Raw genomic sequence first — 25,632 nt, 5'->3', positions numbered from 1 at the left:
TGTGGCCACTTAGTAGCAGCTTTTGGGTAGATATTCATGATCAATTCAATAATGACAATGATTTACCACCCACCACTTCTAGAAGAATAACATACCAAATTTAAGCTGCCCGTTGGCGATCCGTTAAAAGATTCTGTAGATAAAGAGGGGAAAAATATTAGCTGGAATGTGGAGGAAGCTTTCCAAATAGCAACTGTAACTAGGGCTCACGCACTAGGAATCAGATCACGTCAGATGGAACACGACAAAATAACACAAATAAGAACTTCTGGCACACACCCAACATCCGAATCTCTAACTCCCAGAGGTCTCCAACCAAAACATCTGAAATATAAGTGTGTGCGCACCTGCAAGAAGCATAGAGCAGGGCACTCGCAGCAAGCAGAATGCACATCTTAACATGTCACATTAGAATTACATTTTATTATGCAACAAGCTCATTTTTTTTAGGAAAATATACATATATGATGCTCTAGCAGGTCCCATCTAGTGACCACCGGTGTAAAATACAGAAGACCTGGTGCGCTCCTGGGTTCAATACAGACTTTCTAGTGGACTTGATCCCGTAAGTGTGCAGTAGAGAAGCTCTTAGGACCTCACGTGTTAACGCACATTGCCAGTACAATGACATGCAATATTAAATGTACAGTATAATGCAGGGGGAGAGAATAAACACACCAATAAAACATGCCGCCATTTTCACATGCTTCGCCAAGTGAGTTATTAAATTCTTTGGCTCTGGGACGACGCGGTCTTTAAGTCGACAGTCAAAAGGTCACCACATAAAAAAAGGTTGACCTAGTGTTCATTCTAGCACCCGCTATATTTGAACACCCATGCAGTTCCTCTTCCCTGCCTGGGGTGTTGCTGTCTGCTGTAGAGGTTCTAGCACAGTGTGGTCTGTATATCAGCACTGATATGCAAACCAGACATGTGCTAGAAACACCACAGCAGACAGCGACACCCCAGGTAGGGAAGAGGAACTGCATGGGTGTTCAAATATGGCGGGTGCTAGAATGAACACTAAAGTTGACATGCATTAGGTCACAAATTTAAGGGGCGTAAAAAAAAAAAGGACCTGTTCATACTTTACCATCCCAGTGGACATGGAGGGGGAACATAAGAGTGTGCACAAGCGGAAGCGGTATACGCATATGGTGTCCATGTCGACCTATGTCAACAGACACCAAAACAACGTGAAAAACACATGTCGACCTTTTGACCATGTCGAATAATGCATGTCGACCTTTTTAATGTGTCGACCTTTTGCCTGTCGACCAATAGTGTATCGAGCCTATGACCTATACCCCACTCAGGGATTCTTACGCTCTTTATTTGGGATCGCAGTAAATCAAGTTGATGATGTAGGTTTGATAAACAGTGTTCTAAAGCTATTAATGGAGCGGTCACATCACTATGGCCCTTATTCTGGTTGGTGCGGTCGAGCCGCATATGCGGCTCCGACCGCACCAGACGAATCCCCGCCCACCCTACGGATCGCCACGGCCGTCCGTACACGGACGGCTGGCGATCCGCATAAAAATGGTGGAGGCTACGCCTCCACCATGGTGGGAGCTGCCCCCTGCATTCGATGGTCGTCGACCATCGAAGGCAGGTCCGCACGCCGCGGCAGCTCCCGCAAGCTGAGACCACACGGACAATCGTCCGTGTGGTAGCTTGTATGGGGGCTGAAAGCTGACATCCGGCGACGTCAGCTTTCCGCCCCCATGAGTTGCGTCATGCCCTCATTAGCATGCGTACGCCCCGCGTTTGCATGGGAACGCCCATGAAACGCGGGGCGTATACATAGGGAAATGAGGGCATGAAGCCCCTCACTCCCCTATACGCCCCCTTTGCGGCGTAGTAAATTTATGTGCGGCGAATTCGCCTGCACATGCGCAGATTGACCTCTGCGCATGTGCAGACGGAAAACATCGGCGGTACGGCCGCACGCGGGCCGTACCGCTCGAATCTGAATAAGGGCCTATATGCTGAGCCAGGCTATAATGGAGGATATACATCATGTATATGGCACAGGAGAGCCTCACCTGCAACACGTACAGACACCCGGTGTCTGCAGAACACTCCATAAATAGAACCCCAGAGGGTGAGCTGTACATATTGTTTCCCTACTATAAATAATACCCATTATCTGTTCCTCATACAGGCAGATCAGCATTTCAGAGGCAGCAGTCTATATAATCCCTCGGACACCCACATTATCGGTTGGACTTTAGTTGTGGATTTTTCTATGATGACCTGGATGTTGCTTATAAATCATTGTTAAAAAATAATTTCTGCAAATGTGAAAACTATTAACAGCTTGTAGCTGTACAAGTCATTGCGCAAATGTGCTCAGACAATACTGCAGTCATGGTGCTCGCCAGCTGGATGCCATTTACCAACATTCTGGTCAGACCTGCGTCTTACAGGTGACCCTCATGCCGGGGAGATCACAGAGCAATGAGCCCTTCAGATAATGGTTTATGAGTTTCCGTTATTGGTCTCGTTTATTACAATACAACTTAAGCCGGGTACACATCAGGCCAATTAGCAATCTTGCCGATGGTCGGGACAAATTCCCTACGTCTTACGCCATGCAAGATTTCCGGTACACCGTATTATGTAATGAACGTTAACTTATTCTTCATTACCATGCACAGTGCAGCAAACGTTATCTTCTGGTTGGCCGTGCCGCATGCGACTCCCAAGAGCGCACAATCATAGGTAAAAACATAATTGTCATTCCCATATGGCAAATCCTATTGATAGTGTGTACCAGGCCTTAAAAATTATTTTGAAATTGTTGTTCTCCAAAAGCAGTGGTTACCAACCTCGGTACTCAAGTCCCCAACAGTACACGATTTCCAGGTCTCCTCACAGAATCACAGGTTAAATAATTAGCTCCACCTGTGGATCTTTTCAAATGTGCCAGTGAATGAGTGCACCTGCCGGGGGAATTGGAAAACGTGAACTGTTGGTGGTACTTGAGGACCGAAGTTGAAAACCACTGTCCTAAACTAAACCTACTAGGTCAGTAGTAATCAGCACGGTTGTTTTCTAATGATAAATGAATGAGGACTCACTCTAGCACAGTGATTGCATATTTTAAACTGCACATTTGCTTTATCATTTTATCCTTTAAATGCATGATAGGAGTGATTTTTTTTTGGGGGGGGGGGGAGGGGATTTTGTTTTTATTAAAGAATCAAAATGCATACAAACACAGCAAACAAGTGACTTCCTAAAACGAGAACTAAAAGAACACAGCCATCAAAAAACAAGAATGATATATCTACAGAGATCCTTGATTTTTAAAAATAACCTCCTACAACAACAAGCTAAAGACCACTAGATGGCGCTACAACACAAGTTAAAAACATCCAAAGGCTAGCTTTGTGTTCTGTATGTCCAGTACACACACGTAGCTACACATTTCCTTATTAGTATAAAGATATGTGCATTAACTTCTAAAGCTTAAATAATGCTTTAAGCTTACAGAGACAGGTTAAAAAGTTTTTACATGTGAAATTTGCACAAAAGGAAACTAAAATGAAAAGATCTATAATGATGTTTTTGATTATTAGTTTTGATGTAGTCGGCTGCATACACCATTATAGGCAATCAAAAGTGTTCGATAGAGCACACAAGAGGTTCAGAGGTTGGGGAATAAAAGCTGAAAGTAGACAAGATTAAAAATAAAAACAAGTATAAGGTAAAAGATTACTAATGCAGCCCACACACGCATCGATTTTAGAATGCGTTTTGTACTTTTAAAGTACAAAACGCATCGTGCGTACAATTATCGGGGTGTATTAGTGCGGCGTGTGCGACGCGATGCTGTGCTATGCGCGTTCCCGGGGGCCGATTTTAGATGTCCAAAAAAGGATGTGCAGCAGGTACTTTTTTGGACATTATCGCATAGCATCGGGCTCAGCATTATACAGGCATACGAGCCGATGCTATACGACGGGTTTTTTTTTTTTTTTTGGGAAATAATTACATACAAATTGTTATCAACAACTTTATTGCAGGTTTAAAACATGTGAACACGAACAAAATAAAGGTCAGAAAAAGCCAGTGAAAAAAATGTGCTTAAATCGCACAGCATCGCATCGCAGACAGCAAAATAACCATCACATCGGGTCATGCTTAATTCTGGCAGAAAAATTGTAAAGAACCATTGTACAGCCAAAAACGCATAGCACTGAAATCGGTGCGTGTGTGGGCACAGTAAGAAACATATGCTGGGTACACACCAGAATGACCATGATCGTGTGACCATTTCCTTGAAATTGTACGATGGTTGCACGGTCTGTTGAAGCACATGATCTGCACCCAGTCAATAGGAGATTGTCAAATTCTTACTGTAGCAAGTAAAATCTCCAAGGCGACCAAACGACCAGCGGGGACCCGCATCAGATCGGATCGGAACCGCATTGAAAACATGCCCAATTCTGCCTTTTTTACATACAATCGGTCGAAATTGCATTGAAATTGGGGGAATTGAGCCCAGATCGTTCTGGCGTGTACCCAGCATAAGTTATAACTCAATGAAAAGTAAAATAAAATTAGAAAAAAAAGTAGAAAATAGCCCTAATATAATTCATAAATGAATGTAACAGACCTTAAAGGAAAACTGAAGTCATCTAACAAACGTTTCTCAGAACAAAACAAAACATAATTCGATCTTCAGGCCAAACCTGAGGTTAGAAAGTAAATTCCGTTGGCAGGGTGACCAGATCCAGCAGATTTTCCCGTTTGGTGCTCTGTATCGTGCACAAAGTTATTTCACACCTCTACAGGTGCAGCCATGTGGAGAAGGAGTTTGTAGGGAGAGAACAGGGGGTGAGGGGTCGTCAGTGGGAGGTGACATGATAACCTCTGGGTTACCAAGGAGGGATTTAGCCAATGGGAATGACTTTGGAGAAATTCATTAGGAGATTGAAGTTTGCCAGGCAACATTGCTGTCCTGGAGATCTAAAACCACACAACCTGAGATATCGGAGATAGTCCCAATGTGGCTATAGCTAGTCTGCATTTCCCGTAGTGAGAAACTAATTACAGCAGTGGTTCCCAAACTGTGTGCCGTGGCTCCCTGGGGTGCCTCAGGACACATGCAGGGGTGCCGCGGGTTGGTGGTCCAGGACCAACTCAAATTATTAATGGTTCATTATTTATGAGCAAAACCAGTGCTGGTGGCTGCCAATCATAGAATGTGTACAAACAGAAGCAAATCATGCCCTTTACCACATAACTGTCGCTAAGAATCGCATATAAACCCAATCTACTTAATTTTTTGGGGACCTAGGGGTGCCGTGAAAAAAATTCTGATTCTCTAGGGTGCCGTGAATCAAAAGATTGGGAACCCCTGAATTACAGGATAACAACATGTTATAGTTGCTGTAGCAGTGATGAGGTTTTCAACTATCTACGTGAATAAAAATCAATAGCTCAGTTGTTTTTCTTTTAAATGATGCGTGTTCCATCGCTTACAGCACACCATAATGGTCAGTGGACATTTATCCAAGAGCAAACAAGATTACATTACATATACTGAACGGGAACTTTGGTAGACTATACAGGCTCACTCTGCCAGTTTATGAAGGGTTGGGATCATTTGGTCTATAGCATGATGGTCGACAGTCATTGGGTCGACACCATTAGGTCGACATGGGTCTAGGTCTACATGGTTCTAGGTTGAAAAGTCATTAGTTCGACAGGTCATTAGTTCGAAATTATCTAAGTTGACAGTCAAAAGATCAACATGGGGTTTTTCACTGTTTTTTACCGGAATATCAACACAGTTAACATAGACACAGTTTAAAGTGCACCGCATCCCCCCTTCGGGCACTATTTTATTCTCCCACCATGCCCTAGTGCAGGGCTGGGCAACACCGGCCCTCCAGATGTTAATGAACTACACATCCCAGGATGCTTTGCATTAGTTTTGCTATGTGGCCATGCTGAAACTGATGCAAGGCATGCTGGGATGTGTAGTTCATCAACATCTGGAGGGCCGGTGTTGCCCAGCCCTGCCCTAGTGGATGGTAGGGCAGTGCGGTGCACCTAAAACTGTGTCCATGTCCACTGTGTCGACATTCGGGATAAAAAAACAGCGACAAAACCCATGTCGACATTTTGATAGTTCACTGTTGGCCTAATGCGTGTGTCGACCTTTTTGAATGTTGACCTAATGGTGTCAACCTTTTTGCTGTAGACCCCTTGTCCGGATCCCGGTCTAATACTGTACATTATACACTAATAAAACCAATAAAATAAGGGGTATGGATCATAGCAACTAGGTCGACATGACGGAAGGTCCACATGGGTTAGGTCGACAGGGTCATTAGGTCGACAGTCAAAAGGTCGACATGGGGTTTTTCATTTTTTTGCTGTAGACCCCTTGCCCTGGTTCCTATTAGATCACATGCGGTACCATCAGCCGGCGGACTGTGTGACCCATGGGTCATGCAAGCCGCACGCCGCAGATGCAACGAAGATGCCTTCTGATAAAAATCCTGGACTCATCAATCAATCCCCAAAAATGGTGGCTTCCATTTTGGGTAACGATTTCAATTGTGATCCTCTCCCTGCCGCAAAATGGCATCAGATCGTCAATCTGATGCCGTACTGTGTCCTTCGTATCAGAGACATCCTGCACATGCACAGTACATGTCTGCTGTATGTGCAGAGGGATCCGATACGATTTGCCGGCGGTCGGGATCCCGGCGGTCGGAATCCCGACACTGGAATCCCGACCGCCGAAATCCCGACAAGGGGGGGACATGGATCGCCCCCCCTTGCGGGCTCGCTGCGCTCGCCACGCAGCGGGCCCGGTGCCTCGCTACGCTCGGCACGCTATTTTATTCTCCCTCTATGGGTGTCGTGGACACCCACAGAGGGAGAAAGTTTCGGGATTTCGGCGGTCGGGATTCCAGTGTCGGGATTCCGACCGCCGGGATCCCGACCGCCGGCAAATTAACTGCATCCCGTGCAGAGTACCAAACATCGGTATTTTGAAGCATTTCCTGGTGATTAATATACCCTGATGGCTTACAGCAGGACCTACATCAGGCATGTCCAGCTGTTGTGAAACTACACCTCCCAGCATGCCTTGCTATAGTTTTAGCATTCCCTAAAAGCAAAACTATGGCAAGGCATGATGGGACTTGTAGTTTCACAATACCTGGTAAGCCATAGTTTTGATATGCCTGATTTACATCATCCCATACACATAGATGTGTGCTCCAACAGGAATGTCAGAGGAGGCACACGTCCAAGTCTGGGCCGACTCCTAGGAGGCTTTGGGTGGTCTAGGTGCAGTAAGCATACATCCAGACAGGCAGTCCGGTCCAGTGACAAGAATAACATTTGTTACTGGAAGAACTATGCATGGTGATCAATACAACAACATTAACGGCGTTATGAATAATATATATACACCGTGATAAATCATTTAAAGAGGAAAGTTGAAGGTATAGGTTTATTAGCTTAAAAAAAAATATCCAAAACGTAGAGCAACAAATGAATCGACGTAAAAAAACAGCATAATAACTAACGTATTAAGCGCATTACCTCCATCGCCATCATCGGACCCTTTAAAGCTGGGCTCTTTCAGCATGTCCAGCTCTGCCAGCATCCGCACATACAGCGTATTGTGGCGGAAAGAGGGATAAAACCGCTCCTCCCGCAGCATGATGTCGTACACCTGAGCACACAAATAATGTAAGTAAGAATACAGGCAGAGACCCATCCCAGGTGCAAACAATAAATAAAGAAAACATTTTTATGAGTAAAATAATAAAGTGCCACCGGTATAAAATGCATAAGGGGTAAATATGTCTGAAGTGATTAAACGGCATATTGCGGCCTAATGTGTGGCAGGCAGTAAAGAAACTGCAAAGCACTGTGCTTATTTCAGTCTATCCATGGAGAAGACAAAGTATTCCGGCATTCGTACAGAAAACAGCATGGGGTCCATATGGCACATCAATCCTATGAGATATTAGTAGCGTATTTACTAACATATGCCAGGTGTACAGGAACCAGAGCCGGAATAACACCACATGGGACCTTAAGCAACATACTGGTTCCAAATCCCCATTTGTTTCAACATAAAATAATGGTTTTGAGGAAGTCTGCATCTGTAAGAGCCCGCTGGCCCCTGTGTGGAAGACTATGTATCCACATGTATGACCCGGCCATAGTAGGAACCCATAGTCCAATAATAAGAAACTACAGGTTACTGCACCCTTGCACTCATTAAACACATTCTGCAATGTGGATTTTGGGGTAATGTGAAAAAGAAAACGACAGAAACAAAAATGTACATAGGATTATAGATGGGCGGAATGTAACACACAGACAGAGGCTCCCACCTTCCGCTGGACCTCATCAAAGATCTCAGGAGTTGGCTCCTCATTGGTCACCACGTAATCTAACTTTTCCAGCAAGTTGTCATCAATCTGTACTCTAGGCGATGCCTGCAAGAGAGATAAATACCTGCAGGCATTATTCATGCAGAGAGACATGCAGTCGCTGTTCTATACATTGAGGAGAATGAAATACTTATGAGATCTGCTGTTATAGGTTTTTATATTGTTACATGTGATCATATAATATAGACTTTAACACAAGTCTAGTTTCTCAGTGAAATGTGCCAGAAAGTTACTATGCTTATCTTTACCCAGCAACGCCACATGTTGGCAATGCCTAGTTTATATGGGTATGGGTTATTGGTTGACCAATACAAGGTCGACCACTGCAGGCCGACATGGCTAAGGTCGACATAGATGGAAGGTTAACACAAGCATTAGGTCGACAATGGCTAGGTCAAAAGGTCGACATGAGGGGGTTTTCTTTGTCCCAAACGTCAACATGGACACTGTATCAGTTTACAGTGCCATGCTTCGGGCATGATGCTTCGCTACGCTCGGCACACTATTCCATTCTTCCTCCACCCCCTAGTGGATGGTAGGGCATGAAATATCGCCTGTCGGCACATGTCGGTTCAGCATAAAATTTTTAGACTGTCAACCTAATGCTTGTGTCAACCTTCCAACCATGCCGACCCAAGCCATGTCTACCTATTTCCTGTGTCGACCTTCAGTGGTCAACCCAATTTATGTCGACCTTGAACAGTATGTGTTGGATTGCATGCTATAATTGAATTTGTACTTTATGCTTATGTGACTATTCACTGTTGCGCATCACATTTATGTTGTCTAGATTACTTGTTTTTAGTTCTTTTCCATGAATGGTGGGTATATACACTTTTGGCTGCATTACAAATATAATATACTAACAATACGTCAATTGGGATTTTTAAACCTGCTTGCCGATATAAATGACTATACACAGCCATACCTTTTCTGATAAGTACTGGTCAAATACTCCAACAGCAGCGGCTCTTAAAAGGCCCATAGTTTGGTTGGTTTGTTGTTTCCCATCCCTTTGGCGGCTATGTAACACCTCGAGCTGTTGCTGAGCGGTCACCCGGTATCCCTCCACCGTAAGCCAGAAGAAGAGGTGTGCCTGACCTCCGGTCTGCTGCATAAAATCTGCACAGGAACAGTGTGAGAAGGGATTACAAAGATGGTCATACAGTAAGCAGGCACAAGACCACGAGGAATACTAGGAAGCAGAACACTTCTCTACATACGAATGTTGTATGACATAAACCCTTGACAAATACATTTTTTGTTTGCTTTTCCTCAAAAGTTCAATAGGAATCTAAAATAGTCAAAAAGTTTTTGCGGGTCTCCAGCTGTTGTGATTCTGAGATGATCTCGGTTGTGAAAGTTCGATTATCAAATGACTGCACATGTGTACGGATGGTAGCACACATGCGCAAACCTAAGTAGTGACAAAAATAGCATATGGTCGGCAGGGTCATTAGGTCGACAGTCAAAAGGTCAACATGGGGTTTTTTACAGTTTTTTTGAGTCGACATGTGCCGACAGGCGGTATTTCATGCCCTACCATCCACTAGGGCCTGGTGGGAGAATAAAATAGGGTGCTGAGCACAGCAAGGCAATGTGCCTTCATTCACAATTCACAAGCAGATTTGTAGACTTGAGCGATCATGTCTGAATCAAACCCTATATTAGTTAAGTAATGGACATAAAGTACAAAAAAAAAAATAACATTAGCAACAAAAAACTGCTTTATTAATCAGATTAATTCATTTGCAGGGTTGGCAAGCTTTCGCAAAAAATAGTGTGTGGTCTACATATTGAAATAAACGGTACTTGTTTCCTATCTGGGCGCCCATCGTGGGCATCGCGTGTACATCGCATGCCATTATAATGACATGCGATGCGACCGACGCGATTACCGCGATTTTACATAGGGACCAATGTTAAATGTCCCAATTGACCCGCGATGACCACGATTTACCATAGGAAACAATGTTAAATGGATCAATTTCCCCAAATTATCATAGGGAACAATGGGAAATGGGGCAAAAACACCCCTGAACATAAAAATGTCCCCCCAAAAGTAGTTGACGCCACCCCGCCATCAACGTGAACCCGAAGCGTGGCGAGCCCGCGTCCTCCGACCTTTTCATGCCCTACTATCCACTAGGGCGTGGAGTGAGAATAGAATAGTGTGGCGAGCGCAGCGAGCCACCGAGCCCGAAGCGTGGCGAGCCCCGCGAGGGGACGCGGATACCTTCACAGTTATACGCGTCCCCTCGCGGGCTTCCCAGGTGTCCATGGCGACGCGGACACCTGGGAAGCCCGCGAAGGGACGCGTTTACCTGTGAAGGTATCCGCGTCCTCTCGCCACGCTTCGGGCTCGGTGGCTCGCTACGCTCGCCACACTATTCTATTCTCACTCCACGCCCTAGTGGATAGTAGGGCATGAAAAGGTCAGAGACCGCGTACCCTAGCCACGCTTCGGGTTCACGTTGATGGCGGGGTGGCGTCAACTACTTTTGGGGGGACATTTTTTGGGTAAATTGATCCATTTAACATTGTTTCCTATGGTAAATCGTGGTCATCGCGGGTAAATTGAGGCATTTAACTTTGTTCTCTATGGGAAAATCGCGGGAATCGCGTCTGGCCCATCGCACCCGATTTTTTATCGGCCGCGATGCCCGCGATGGCCCCGATTTTACCCCCGATGCCCGCGATTAAAATCGTGGGCGCCCAGATAGGAAACAAGTACCAAATAAACTTTCTAAAACATTCAAGAAAGTTTAACTTGTTGATCTAAGCATGACTCCAATCAAGTAATTATTGTCGATATGATAATATTTTACAAAAGCATCTTCAGCACTAGCTGACACATATTTTGGGGGCATGATTTTCTAAATAAATCTAAAAACAAATTCACAATTTGCCATGCACGATCAACAAAAAACTAAAAAGAATGCAGTGTGTTTTGCTTTAAAATCATTGCCCTTTAAATCCCCAGATTAAACACGCCAAGAAGTGACCGTGGTAAAGGTACTCCCAAGAGAGGCTACATAACCTGCAATACGGCAATGAGTTGCATAGAAAGGCTAAGATGCCCAAATTAGATTAATAATGTATTGCTGGCAAACAATTTACAATTTATCATACAGTAAACTTCCATCAACAAGTGGCCCTGGAGAGGTGGTGGAACTCATTTCCCTTAAAAAACAACTCTTCCCCCCCCCCCCCCCCCTCCCTTAGACCAGTACCAGGGAATTTGTGCCCTCCCATTAAGGGATAATGATCCCACAAGTAGGGGTGTGGTCAAATAATAGTAAGACCATTTAAAATTACAACACTGAGTAGAACAATCATATACACATTACACCGCATGTACAATAGGGCTGTTGATTCATATTAAATCACACAGTAGTGCCCCTTATACACATAATGCCCACAGTTGTGCTGCCAATCTGTCAATCCGGCAGTTCATTGTCCAAGTCCCTAAGCATCTCCATGCCCTGTGTTCCTCCAGCAGGTTCTCCACCCCTGAGTTCCTCCAGCTCCCTCTCACCCTTTCTTTAGCAAACACAGAACCCTCTCCACTTAGGCGATGGTGATGTCATGACATCACATACGATGTGCCAGAAGAAGCCGCTGGTACAGGCTTTTCTGTTGGAATTACTGTTCATGGTGGTGATAAGAGGTGGAACTCAGTTCCTCCTACCTTTAATGGTGGTGGAACCCACTCCCCCTCACTTTAACCCCTGTCCATCATACAGGTCACATAAATCCACATGAAAGGTCACCTCAGCGGGAACAGGGAACAGAAAATTACAGCAGGACCTTTTTGTTTATATACAAGTTAAAATTCCAAATGATATCCCTCAAACTTGCTCGTTATTTCAAGTATTTTAAATTAATTAGGCGCAAATTGTACATCGAACAACATGCATTTTCTCAGCTAGCAACTACACAAAAAAGGGATTTTTGTAAGAACTTACCGTTCGAATCCCTTTCTCTGATATGGTCCTGGTGACACAGCTTCACATTGGGATGTAGGAGGGTCCGCAGGAGCCAGGCACCTATCCTAAAGCTTTTGGAGGGTAGGCTCCTCCCCTACTGCATCCCAGATTCCTCAGTTCAATCTTTCAAAGCCACTGGAATACATTAACTCAGTACAAACACCTGCACATATTATATGCACAATTTTAAATTTAACTTTTCAACCAATTATAACATGAAACATCATGAACACTGGCATACTTACTGAGCGTAAGGGAGGGATCGCTGTGTCACCAGGACCATATCAGAGAAAGGGATTCGAACGGTAAGTTCTTACAAAAATCCCTTTTTCTCTTTCAATGGTCCTGGTGACACAGCTTCACATTGGGACGTTCCAGAGCCGGTCCTTTTGGGTGGGTACGCTCAGGTCTGCAGTTTTCATCACTGCTTGCCCGAATGATGCGTCCACCGACGCGAACTCACGGAACCTATCGAATTTGGCAAAAGTATGAACAGAAGACCAAGTGGCAGCCCTGCAAACCTGCTCAGCTGTTGCCCCATGTCGAACCGCCCAAGAGGTGGCAACCGACCTGGTGGTATGCGCATTAATCCTGGCCGGTACAGGCCTACCAACTTTAGTATATGCAAACGCAATAACAGAGCGCAACCACCTAGCAATGGTCTGCTTAGAAGCAGGCCAACTAAGTTTGTGTATGTCATACAAACCAGTAAAGTATCAGTCTTTCTGACACTCTTAACTCTGTCCACATAAACGCGCAAGACGCGCACAACATCCAAATTCCTTAATTTGTCCCTTTTCCTAACAACCCTCTGAGGGTTGAAACACAGGCAGAACAATCTCCTGATTTAGATGAAAAGCAGAGACTACTTTTGGTAAAAATCTAGGGGTACTGTCCGAAAGGCAGCCCTATCATCGTGACATATAAGGGAGGAAGACTTGAAGAACAAAGCAATCAACTCCGATATATTTTTTTTTTTTTTTTTCTTGACGCCACCGCCAACAAAAATACCAGCTTCCCTGAAAGGAAACTAAGGTCAACCGACCTTAACGGCTCAAAAGGCGCCTCTTTAAGGTACTCCAGAACCAGAGATAATTCCCCTGGCGCTACTGGTTGATTGTAGGGAGGTTTCAATAGATAAACCCCCTGCAGGAAGGTCTGTACTTCTGGTTCTAACGCAATCCTTCTTTGGAAAGAAAAATTGACACGGTCGAGATATGTACTCTGAGTGACTGAAGGCCTAACCCAGAGGAAAGGCCCTCCTGTAAAAAACTCCAACAATTTAGCCATTTTAAATCTCGATGTGCGTGACCTCTGTCTTACACACCACCAAATATAGGTCTTCCAGGCCCCAAAATAATTTACAGAAGACACTGACTTTCTGGCTTTCCTCATTGCGTTAACCACCGCCTTTGAGAATCCTATATTCCTCAAAATGGCGTTTTCAACAGCCAGACCGTCAAAATTAATCGAGCTGAATCCAGCTGGTTGAACGGTCCTTGTTTTAGAAGGTCTGACCTCAGATGTAGACGCCACGAGTCCACAGAGAATCTCTGAAGCCTCGAGTACCAGGATCTCCCTGGCCAATCTGGGGCCACTAAAATTACTGGAATTGTCTGGGCCTGTATTGTTTTCAACTCTCTTGCCAGCATTGGAACTGGCGTTAAATCATAAAGAAGATTCCCCTCCCAGGGGATAGTCATGGCATCCACTGCTTCTGCCAGTGGATCCCACGTCCTGTCATACAACCTGGGTACCTGATGGATGAACCTGTATGCCTTCAGGTCCCTATCCGGGGTTTCCCCCTTATTGTAATCTAGTGGAATACTTGTGTATTCAGCCTCCATTTTCCTTCCATCAGTTTCTCCCTGCTCAGGAAGTCGGCCTCTATATTCTCCACTCCTGGTATGAAGATTGCTGATAATGCTAGAACATTCTGTTCCGCCCACAAGAAGATTCGGGACACTTCCCACATGGCCAGATTGCTGTGTGTGCCTCCCTGGTGATTCAGATACGCCACAGCTGTGACGTTGTCGGTCTGAATGCCTAAAAGGGAGCTCTTGTAATCTTTTCTCCCGCCAGAGAAAACCTCTTCCACACAGCCCTCAGTTCCAAGATGTTGATCAGTAAGGCAGACTGTAAAGTATCAGTCTTTCTGCTCTAAAGTCCACAAGCCCTGCAGACGCAGGTCCACGACAACTGCCCCTCAGCCTCTGAGACTGGCGTCGGTAGTGACTACCACCCAGCTCCAGGACTGCAGGGACCGACTCCCCCGAAGGGAATCCACCTCCATCCACCATTTTAGGAAGGATCGAGTTTCTGAAAACAACACCATTTGTTCTGACCTCATGGTCTGAGAGTTCCCTGTCCGCTGGGACACTCTAGAGTGGAACCTGGTGAACTGTAACGTCTCGAAAGACGCCATCATCTTCCCCAGCAGTTTGAGTCACCCCCATACTGCTGTGCTCTGAGACCCTAGGATCTCCTGTACCAAGGCAGCCAGATCCCTGGCCTATGCCTCTGGTAGAAACACCCAATGCAACTGGGTATCCAGACCAATCCCCAAGAATTGGAGTCTCTGTGACGGCACCGATTGAGATTTTTTGTAAATTTAAAAGCCAGCCGTGAATCTGCAAAACCTGATGGTTTCTGCCAAGTGACTCTTCACTTGTCTGCTGACTCCGCTTTAAACCGCAGGTCGTCCAAAAATGGAATAACCATGATTTCCGTCAGTCGAAGCACATCCGCCATTTCTGACATTATTTGGTGAATACCCTTGACGCTGTGGCCAGACCAAAAGGCAACGCCTGTAATTACAGGAGAAGGTCTCCTATTGCACACCCCAATAGTTCCGGGTGGATAGGAACCTGCAAGTATGCGTCCTGGACCTTCATGGACGCTAAAAATTCTCCCTGGTCCCGGCTTAGCAGCACAGACCGTAGAGACTCTATTTTGAAATGGTCTACCCACAAAAAGCTATTAATGCCTTTAAGTTTAGGATCAGCTGAAAGACCCGTCTGGTTTGGGCACCAAAAACAGAGTGAAATAAAAGCCTTTTTTCCCTCCGCTCTGGGGACCGGGACTACCACACCCTTCTCTAAAAGAGAATGAGCCGCTCCCAAGAGAGCTGTACGGAGCTGAGCCTCCTTTGGCAGTGGTGTAGGAATGAACCTTCTCGGTGGAAGAACTTTGAAGGGAATCTTTTAACCCTGGGTTATATTTCTAACCCAAGCGTTCCGGTCTTAACAGTGCCCCTGCGTCTCTGAACAGTGACAGACGTCCCCCCTCCTTAAACACCGCCGGGCAAAACCCCTGGCAGTATGCGGAGGATTTTTCCTCTCCTATGGTTTCTTATAACAAGAACCAAATTTTGACTTTGGGGCCTTGCCCCTGGAGGACTGAGACTATCCCTTAAAAGACTGTCCTCAAAAGGACGCACCTCCTCTAGGGGAGGGCCGAAAGGATGGCCTGAAAGCAGAAAACCTTGATGTCTGCTTTGGCTGCAGGGGTAGGCAGGAAAGTGCTTTTTTCCACCTGTGGCCTGCTTATTAATCTCTTCCAGTTGTAAACCAATAACAGCTTTCCTTTAAAAGCAAATGCCTCTAAGCCTTTTTAGACTTGTTATCTGCCTTCCAAGCTATAAGCCAGAGCACTCTCCTGGCATTCCAAACACTGAGGAAACTCTGGCAGCCATTTTGAGAGCTTCCTGCTCAGCCTGCATCACATTTCTGCAGCAGCATTATACTTCTCTGCCTAGTAACAACACACAAAAGACAGTATGTCAACTAGAGCACAGGTCACTGAACCACCAATCCTGGCCTTAGAGACCCAGACTGAAGCCAATCAGAGGACTTGCTTGCTTGAAGGCTTGCACTGGTAGCACAGTTGGTTTTTGACAAGTATACCACAGAAGCCTCTACCACTGGAACTTTCTCCCAGAGGTCTGCATGATCCTCAGGCATGGGATACAGGCTTAACCATCTATTTTGGCATCTAAAGCCTTTTGTCAGGGGTTTTCCAATAAATCTTGTAAACCCTTGTCTGCAGAGAGATATCAGGGGTCTTCCAATAAATCTTGTAAACCCTTGTCTGCAGAGAGATATCATTTCCCTCACGCTGTCTCTTAAAAACAACCTTAGCAGGAGTTTTTTACTTCACAGACAAATTCAATGCCTGTTTACAGCAGTAATCAAATCCTCCACCCCTGAGGGTGAGGACTCTTCAGAAACATCACCCTGAACCCAGGGTATGTCTGTGTACTCTCCCTCCTCATCAGCAGCTAATAATGGCACTGAATCAGACCTTTTAGGGGTCCCCCCAGAGTAACCATAAAGCTTGTCAAACAAGTAATTTAAACCTGCTGATTCCCATAGCAGTATCCTGCATGACTTGTATAAGTCAGGATCTGTCTGGGTCCGAGGCAAAGAGCTGGCCGGACTGCTGAGAGAATGGCCCTGGTCTAGGGAAATTACCAGCCATCACTCTGCCTGTCCAGTAATGCACCAAAGCATTTTCCGACCTGTCTCAGGGACTTAACCCTCGCAAGGTCCGATGCACTACCCTCTGGGGTTCACTCCCCATGGGTTTCACAGCAGCGCATAAAATACAAAAGCCCCCCTTAGGGACAAATTTCAGTGTACAACCACTGCAAGCGCTCATTGCATTAAAGGCTCCCTCCCCCAAAACCACAGACTGTTGCTCAGACATGATGTTCTCAATAACACAGTCACAGCATTAAATGTACATACATTATATACAGTGTACTCAGCCACTTAGCTTTCTGTAGTCTTCAGAATGGGGAAAGCGAAGCCCAGGAAATCCAATCACTCTGTCAGGATCAGTAAGCCAGCTCAGCTCCGCTGCAAGCGTTCTGAATGGCGCCAAAAACAGAGTGAGGGAAGGGACCAAGTCCCTGCTGCTGCGGGGTCTGTGACTTTTGGCGCCAACTACCCCCAGACAGCCGCTCCCATTGTAGGATCTCCTCGTTCCAGTATCTCCCCCTCAGCTGGGGACCACTCGGAACATGCCTGTAACAACACTGCTGTCCTCTCAGTATAGGAGCTCAGTGTGTAAGCTCCGCAGAAAATGGCCGCCGCCATCACGGAGCGCCTGTCCCCCATGATCCCCACCTAGCGTGAAGCCGGTTTCAGAGCGCTCCGGAGCCCAGGCAGCTTCTTAAAAGAAGCTGTAAGCGCTGCACAGGGAGGCCAGACAGCGTCTCCCTCGTGCACAGTGAGCTGACAGGACTCGTTTCTGTCAGCTCCTGCTGCGCTAGCAGTGTGAGGATTCACTAATGAGAATCCTCACACTGTGCCTACCTAGCTAGTGTAGAAGTTAATAAAATAATAAAAACCCTAACTAACTCTACTCCTTCGGCTGCTCCAGCAGCCCTTTAGAATAGCACCCACTCCAGTGGGCACCTAACACGAACTGGGGAATCTGGGATGCAGTAGGGGAGGAGCCTACCCTCCAAAAGCTTTAGGATAGGTGCCTGGCTCCTGCGGACCCTCCTACATCCCAATGTGAAGCTGTGTCACCAGGACCATTGAAAGAGAAAGGAATAATAATTCATGTGATAAACGTTTCAATAAGGTGAGTCCGTATGTACAGTATCTCTAACTGTATTGTTATACAACAAAAATAGTTTTCTAAGTAGATACAGTATTTGTATACAAGCACTGAGATACTACAAGTGTCTTTTGTATTACTACAGATAGGGGTTGTGCACCTTTCCAAAAGCTTTGATGTTTCTTTATGGACTTTACTACATACATTATTAGACCTCACCTATCTGCTATCTGTGCTTTACTTGTTGCATCAAAACAACTTTGCACTGGTCGTTGTGTACAATATGCAGGGAGCAACTGTGTTGTATTGGTAGGAAACAGACAAGAGGAGACAATGCTGAGCTTATGTAAAGCAAACAGAGGTGCGGGCAACGGACACACTGCAGGTTTCTGACACTATTCATGGGATTTTATTGATCTCTACTCACCCATAAAAAACTGTAGTGCAACATTGTGTACAAGAATTTTGTCCAGGGGGACTGTGCAAAGTTTTCCAAAGTTTGCAGCCAACTTCACAGTATCAATTTCCTGCAGGAGAGGTAAAACGTGAGATCAGCTTTATAGGACTTATTTGAAAAGGTATCATAATAACTGCTGCAGCACAGATAAAACACAATCAGGCCTACATTTTCATTGGGACCACAAGTAACTTGCATTCCAACTGGACTTTTGCTGCAATTCAATCTCTATCTATGCATTCTAGGAGGACAAAACAGCAAGAAATCTTCAGCATGGTATGAAACAGTGGAAATTACTATTACTGGGGTGCAGTCCGCACCAGGGTGTTACACGCCAAAGGGGGACACCAAAATGGTGGCTCTTGCTCAGACACAGCAGTCTCCAGAGGCAGCCTGCATCTCAAGGACCCCTGGAGTGTTGAATATCGGGGTTAGAACACAAAGCCACTCCCCCTTTTCACGCGTGCACCGAAGGCAAGCATACGGAATATGAATGGCCGCAATGGGTGTAGTTTTGGTAAGTGAAGTCTGTAGAGTAAAGTCAGTGGTTTGGATTGCAGATTACATGATTCAGGTTGAATTGCATCATCCTAGCCCCATGCCCCACTGTACAATGCCGGTGATCTCAGCATTGCATCGTGGGGGAAGGGAGCTTATGATGATGCAAACACACCCCAGCACAAGCCCCTATGCCGTGCCCCCAAATCCCCCTGTGTTAACGTTCACGGAAGTACTATCAAAGTTCACAATGCTGCCACAGACATTTAGTAATGTTGACAGCATTAATATTGACCATAGTGTATGTCGACATACTGTGCACATGCATGTCCAAACTATGGCCCTCCAGCTGTTGTGAAATTACAGGTCCCATCATGCCTCGCTACAGTTTTTCTATTCCGGAATGCTAAAACTATGGCAAGGCATGCTGGGATGTGTAGTTTCACAACAGCTGGAGGGCCACAGTTTGGACAGGTCTGCTCTAGTGTGCAAGAGGTATTAAGAGACAATGCTATGCAGGTTTGGGACTGTCTTCTCTTTCCCGCTAAAAAATATAATTTTGTCTGACCTTAACTGCAGCTTTTCTCTTCGCGCATGTATAATAGCAGGTATGGTGTAGACAAGGGGTGGCCAACCCGCGGCTCTCGAGCCGCATGTGGCTCTCCCCCTTGCTAAGTGCGGCTCCTGCTGCCCTCCGTCCCCGTCCCCCCGCTGCCGGTTCCCCGGCACGAATCCATCTCCTTGAGGGGAGGAGAGCACGCATTGCACATCTCTCCTACCCCTTAGTGTGCATCATTGTGATTGGGCCGTCCGCCAATCAGAGCTCGCGGGCCGGCAGCCAATCAGGAGCCAGCCCGCGAGCTTTGATTCGTGGATGGACCAGTCACAGGGAAGTGAGGGGGGGGGGGGGGGGAGGAGACGTGCGCTGTGCTGTGCTCTCCTCCCCTCCATGACATGCAGGAGTCGGACTGCAGGGGGACGCCCGGCCAGACAGTCCTCTCCCCGCCCGGCAGCAACAACGGTGAGTGCTGCTGCTGTGAAATTATCACGGGGGGCATAACTAGCACTGTGGGGGCATATGTGTGGCATTGTGGTAACATATCTGGCACTGGGCACATAACTAGCACTGTGGGGGCATATGTGTGACATTTTGGGGCATATATGTGTGGCACTGGGGGCATATCTGGCACCGTGGGGCATATATGTGTGGCACTGGGGGCATATCTGGCACCGTGGGGCATATATGTGTAGCACTGGGGGCATACCTAGCACTGTGGGGGGGCATATCTGGCACTGGGGGCATAAAGTTTTGTCATGTAGCCACTCCCCCTTGTGTCATATGACCACTCCCCTGACCACACCTATTTTTGCCGCGTGCGCCGAAGGCGCGCGCATGATGTCGGCTCTTTGACTTGAATGCCAATATTTTTCGGCTCTTTACCTCGGACCGGTTGGCCACCCCTGGTGTAGAAGGTCAATCATGCTAAGGTCCCAGCCAATCAGCGGCCCAGCCAATCAGCGACCGTCCAGTATTTTTAATAGGATTTCTTTCTATTCTCCCGCCGCGCCACCGGTCTCTGATCTGCATCTGCGGTCCCCGCTCCCTGCCTGCCGCTACATCTCGTGCCGCTCCCCCGGATGGTCCCCACTCCCAGCCTGTTCCCCTAGATGGCTGCACATGATTTATCTTATGTGCAGACCGTCTGACATCCGGGTCTGATCCGATGCGCACGGGACCACACATCAGATCAGATGTCATACCCTACGCAATTTGGCCAATTTCACCCGATTTCTCGGGCCAATCCTCCAGAATTGGGTGAAATCGGGGCCAAATCGCGTAGTGTATGGGGGCCTAAAGACTGCCTGGGAGCTGCAGCAGCGGCCAGCAGAATTTAGAAAAAAACTTTCAAAAGACTGGCCGGCCTCTGATTGGCTGAGAGTGCTCAATAGGAGTTTTGTTGTGCTACATATAGGCATATCATTATGACATTTTTTTAGTAAAACTGTGCCCTACATGCAGAGATTAACAAGTCCTGGTGGTGTTTGAGGACACATCTGTATATATAAATTTATCTTTATTCTTTAATCAAAATGATTGATGCTAAAAACACTCAAAACACTATGCAGTGGGGGGTGTCTGACGTGAGTGCGCTAACAGGTCTTGTGCAACTCCACCAGGAGTGCCGACTCTTTCCATGGAATTAGGTCTTTTTCGCATTGCTAGGAGAATATGTAAGTAAGACTCAATAATGGAAAAGGTCACACTAAAGAGTCTCATCGATACCGAGTCACTCCACTGCAAGGTGTGTGACTATAAGGGAGGTTTAAAGTGTGAGGGGGCTTTCTGTATGTAGACACATCTGGATGATGGTCGGCATTCCCCAAACATGTTAAAATTAAAAACATCTGTTCCATTTCTCTTTAGCATGCCCATTATAAAATATTCATAATATTACACTTACTGCAATAAAACAATGCACATAACAACTTACTTTTCCAGACTGCAATCTCTGTATTCTTGTTTCACATACTTTCTTCACAAACAGTAAACTGTTTATCTGGTTCTTTATAGTGTTGATATCTAATAAAAAGACAAAAAAGCAGAAAACACCGACATCGTCACGGACTATAGAACACAACAAAGTGTACAAGTGAAACTAGACAGCTGGGTGGAATCCAATAAGCATACAGTATATAAATTATGAGTGTAATGTAAGCCATCTTCATCCTATTAAGATGGAACATTAAACTATTAAATATCCTTAGTATAAAGGATGCATACAACTGAGGTATTATGGGGAGCAATGGAGCTTTTTACAGTTTACAGGTTGCAATAAATTAACTTGGAATGCAGTCAAGAGAAACGCGAGTCCCAGCAAATCGTGTGCCTGTGAGATGCAAAAAGGACATTTACAACAGTTATAACTACACCTTAGGCCAGGCATGTCCAAACTGTGGCCCTCCAGCTGTTGTGAAACTACAAGTCCCATCATGCCTTGCCACAGTTTTGCTATTAGGGAATGCTAAAACTATGGCTAGGCATGCTGGGATGTGTAGTTTCACAATAGCTGGAGGGCCACAGTTTGGACATACCTGCCTTAGAGCATGGGTGAAGGATATATACAGGGGTTAGTGAAAAAATAACCGCACTCCACTTATATTGAAATCTTTTGACCACACTGGCCTATCAACGCTTTCCATACTAGGTCACTGTCACCCCAGTCACTGCTCTTACGTCAGTTCATTTGACTGCAGTGCAAAACAAAATGGCCGCACCACTTGTAATTTGCACGAAAGAAGAACAGCGTGTAGTGATTTTTTTCATGGACTGAGGGTGTTGATATTTATCAAAGATTTTGTGCACATCATGGAGAAGATGTTTTGTCATGAAGAAGCGTGTATGAATAGAGAAGTTCAAAGAAGGTCGCACAAGTGTCAGCTATGAAGAAGGAGTTGGACGCCCATCCACGGTTGACAAGGACACTAATAATCCACAACAGACTTGGGTGCATTCGTGGCCCGCAACTCAGCCTAAAACATGTTTTAATGAGGGAAGACGAAAGCTTGTTGACCGATGTACGAAGTGTAATGAAAAGTAAGATTATGTCGAAAATAATGTATTTGTCTATACTGAAAGTTGATTACAATAAATTCTACAGCCAGAGTGCGGATCATTTTTTGATCACTAGTGTACAACCTAGTGACAAAGAGAGGGCAAAATAAAGGCTTGCGCTACCTCCAATAATTAATAACAGTCTCCAGCAGAGGCGTGAGTTAAGGATGCTCCTCCTTCACTGTATTGCAACATCTTCATAAAGTGGAATCGGATGAACCAAAGTTGGGAGGATCCGACAGGTTTGATTAACCAAACAATCCAACCACTCAAAGGAACCAAACAATCCAACCACTCAAAGGCTGTGATCGATTTTAACTCCTTCTGTCCACTGAGCGATAATCATTCAAAACATTTCATCAACTGTACTAAATCAGTGGTTCTCAAACTCAGTCCTCAGGACCCCAAACAGCTCAGGTTTTCCAAGTCACCTAGCAGCAGCACAGGTGTAGTTATTACTCACTAACTCATGTTAAAACAGGGGTGGCTAAACCTATCCTCAAGATCTACCAACAGTTCCTGTTTGTCAGGCAACCTGTGGATCTATAGTAGGAATAAATGCAGCATGTTTGGAAATGTGACAGTTAGTAATGACTACAGCTGTGCACCAGCTTGGTGACCTGGAAAAAGTGGACCATTGGTAGATCTCGAGGACCGGTTTGGCCACCCCTGTTTTAAAAGATCCACAGGTCGAACAAATGTTTTAACCTGTGGTTCACTGAAGAGACCTGGAAAACATGAACTGCTTGAGGTCCTGAAGAAGTAACAACCTAAACTGATTATCATTCAGGTTATGGCCAACTTTAATGGCTGTGTTGTTTCATGCACTAAACTCAATAACTGCATAGGCCATTGTTAATGAAACCCCTATGATGTCAAGTAAATAACAAAGTGGGTAAAACGGTTTTAAGGTCCATACACACTGGGCAATTGTGCCCAGTGTGTATGGAGAGCAACGATGGGGGGAAAAAATAAAAATAGCTGGGTTGAAGAATCGCTCAGTCCATACACACTGAGCGATTTTCTACCGTTTTAGCAATTTTCCTGGGAGGGGACGTCTTTCCAAAGCAGGACGCACTCACCTTTACTGTCCTAACTAGGATGGCCAATCCCGGATTGGCGGGATCCTGGGGTTTGGCCCCCAAAATGCCAGGATTTGAATACCAGGATTGGAGTCAGTTTAATGCCGGGCAGCGTTTGAGCACCCGCTCAGACGCTGACCGGCTTCTGCCGTCCCCGGCAGTGCTGCTCTGCACAGCATGACAAAGGCAGAGGTCACGCTGCGCAGGCTACACAGTCACACAGCCTACCTAGTCATGCGCGCACTGCCCTCCCGCCGCATCTATTGCATCCTGTCCAGCTTCAGGACAATAGCTCGCCCACCCAGCTTCCGACATCATTGTGGCTCCCAGCTCCATCGCCCGCCCATCCACCCGGCTCCATCGCCCCCCACATAGCTCCCGGCTGCACCGCACATGTAAGTAAATATGCGGAGCGGCCAAGGCAGGTCTTTCTATTAGGAAAGCCAATCCCGGGATTAGGCATTTTTCAATCCTGAATTCCAGGATTGGCATCCCTAGTCCTAACCGATTCCTATGTGAACCTTTTGTAAATTGCAAATTTAGAGCAGCAACTAAAAAGGAGCATATCTTGTGATCTGGAGGCTGTGAAACCAGAAAAATTGGACTGCAAAAGGCAACACAACTGCAGCACAAACTGTACAGCAGAAAAGAGAGCATGCAGCAATCAGCACAGTGAAATACCCATTACACTGCTATTGTACATACCATCTCCTACGGTATCTAATGAACGAAGGTACTGTAATTCTTCTACAGCTTCGTCCCTCACAGCTTCCAGCTCTCCGACATTGTCACTTAACTTAATAACATTCATGAAGGCCTCATAATTGCAATTGGAATCACGAATCTGAAACAGAGAAAAGAAAGTATTCAGGGCAATCCTGCTCCAAAGTAACAATGCCTATTACCAGCCTCTATAACAGCTAGGAGAGCACTGGGGATTCACAGTCAGGGCGGCTGCTGACATTCAAGCACTTAAGCTGAAAGCCTCGCAGAGTAGTTCTATAGTTCATCATGTTACTTGTTTATCGCCAACTGCAGAAATCAATGAATTTTCTAGCGGCGATTTGCCAAAGTAAAACATAATGCACTTCAGTGCTCTTCCCTGGTACCCAAAAAAGGCCCTTTAATTGTCTTAAATGCCAGGTAAACACACAGGTAAAAAATAAATCCACAAACATCCATGTGCAATTAACCCTTTGGTCAACAAACCAACTTCACATGCCTTGTACCCATCCCCCCCCCCCCCCCCGAGGTATATATATTTAAAAAAAAAAAGTCAATTTTAAACTCACCATCCAAATGATATATTGATTAATATAATCAGGATCACTGAGCTGGTTTATTAAAGGAAGAATAATTCCTCGTGAAAGAATTTCCTGGAAGAAGTAATATAATAATATGAACATACATTGCAGTTATCTTACTAGTTCTGTCTCTAATACCCTTTTCACATTACCAAAATTACCCAGGAAGTTGCCAGTTGCTGACACGTCGACCCAGGTCAAGGTGTGGTGTGAAAGCACCTCCCCTAATAACCCTGGTCAACCAACCCAGCAATTTGACCCAGGTTATAAGAAGGGTTAAACCTGGGCTGCCCTCTGTATAATGGGCGACTCGGGATTAATAATAAAGGGTCCGACACGGCAAAGCGATTTAAAAGGATATCACTCTGCAATTTAATTGTGATGTTACATAGAGAAGTGGCACCCTCTTACCCTCACAAAGTATCGCATGATCTTATTCTGGAAGTCTCCAGGAGGTAGCAATAAATACAGTAAAACTTCACACAAATCCTTCAGGAACCCTGGAATCAGACATAAATCACATCATTACTGTTACTGCAAGGAGTATACAACATACAGTGCCTTCACCGCTCTACATCAGTAATCATGGGAGAGACTACACATTGGGGCAGATATATTAAGCCTGGAGCAAAGATAAAGTGGAGATAAAGTGAAAAGCGAAAAAGCACCAGCCAATGAAC

General features: G+C 45.6%; 1 protein-coding gene across 1 annotated transcript in view; it reads right to left on the bottom strand.

The window, feature by feature from the left end:
• The window catches only part of SNX13 (sorting nexin 13), a 125,405-nt gene that overhangs the window by 28,774 nt on the left and 70,999 nt on the right, over window positions 1-25,632 (bottom strand). The window contains exons 8-16 of the mRNA XM_083189150.1: window positions 25,364-25,452; window positions 24,941-25,024; window positions 24,354-24,492; window positions 21,446-21,534; window positions 18,426-18,525; window positions 9,370-9,563; window positions 8,382-8,486; window positions 7,579-7,711; window positions 96-133 (exon numbers count right to left, since the gene is read on the bottom strand). Coding sequence (XP_083045276.1) covers window positions 96-133; window positions 7,579-7,711; window positions 8,382-8,486; window positions 9,370-9,563; window positions 18,426-18,525; window positions 21,446-21,534; window positions 24,354-24,492; window positions 24,941-25,024; window positions 25,364-25,452 — 971 coding nt within the window. The remainder of the gene's footprint in view (window positions 1-95; window positions 134-7,578; window positions 7,712-8,381; window positions 8,487-9,369; window positions 9,564-18,425; window positions 18,526-21,445; window positions 21,535-24,353; window positions 24,493-24,940; window positions 25,025-25,363; window positions 25,453-25,632) is intronic.

Source organism: Crinia signifera, chromosome 5, assembly GCF_055691185.1.
Source record: "Crinia signifera chromosome 5, ASM5569118v1, whole genome shotgun sequence".
Classification (NCBI taxonomy): Eukaryota; Metazoa; Chordata; class Amphibia; order Anura; family Myobatrachidae; genus Crinia; species Crinia signifera.
Note: the sequence above shows the minus strand (reverse complement) of the source record. Positions and strands in the feature narration are given on the sequence as shown.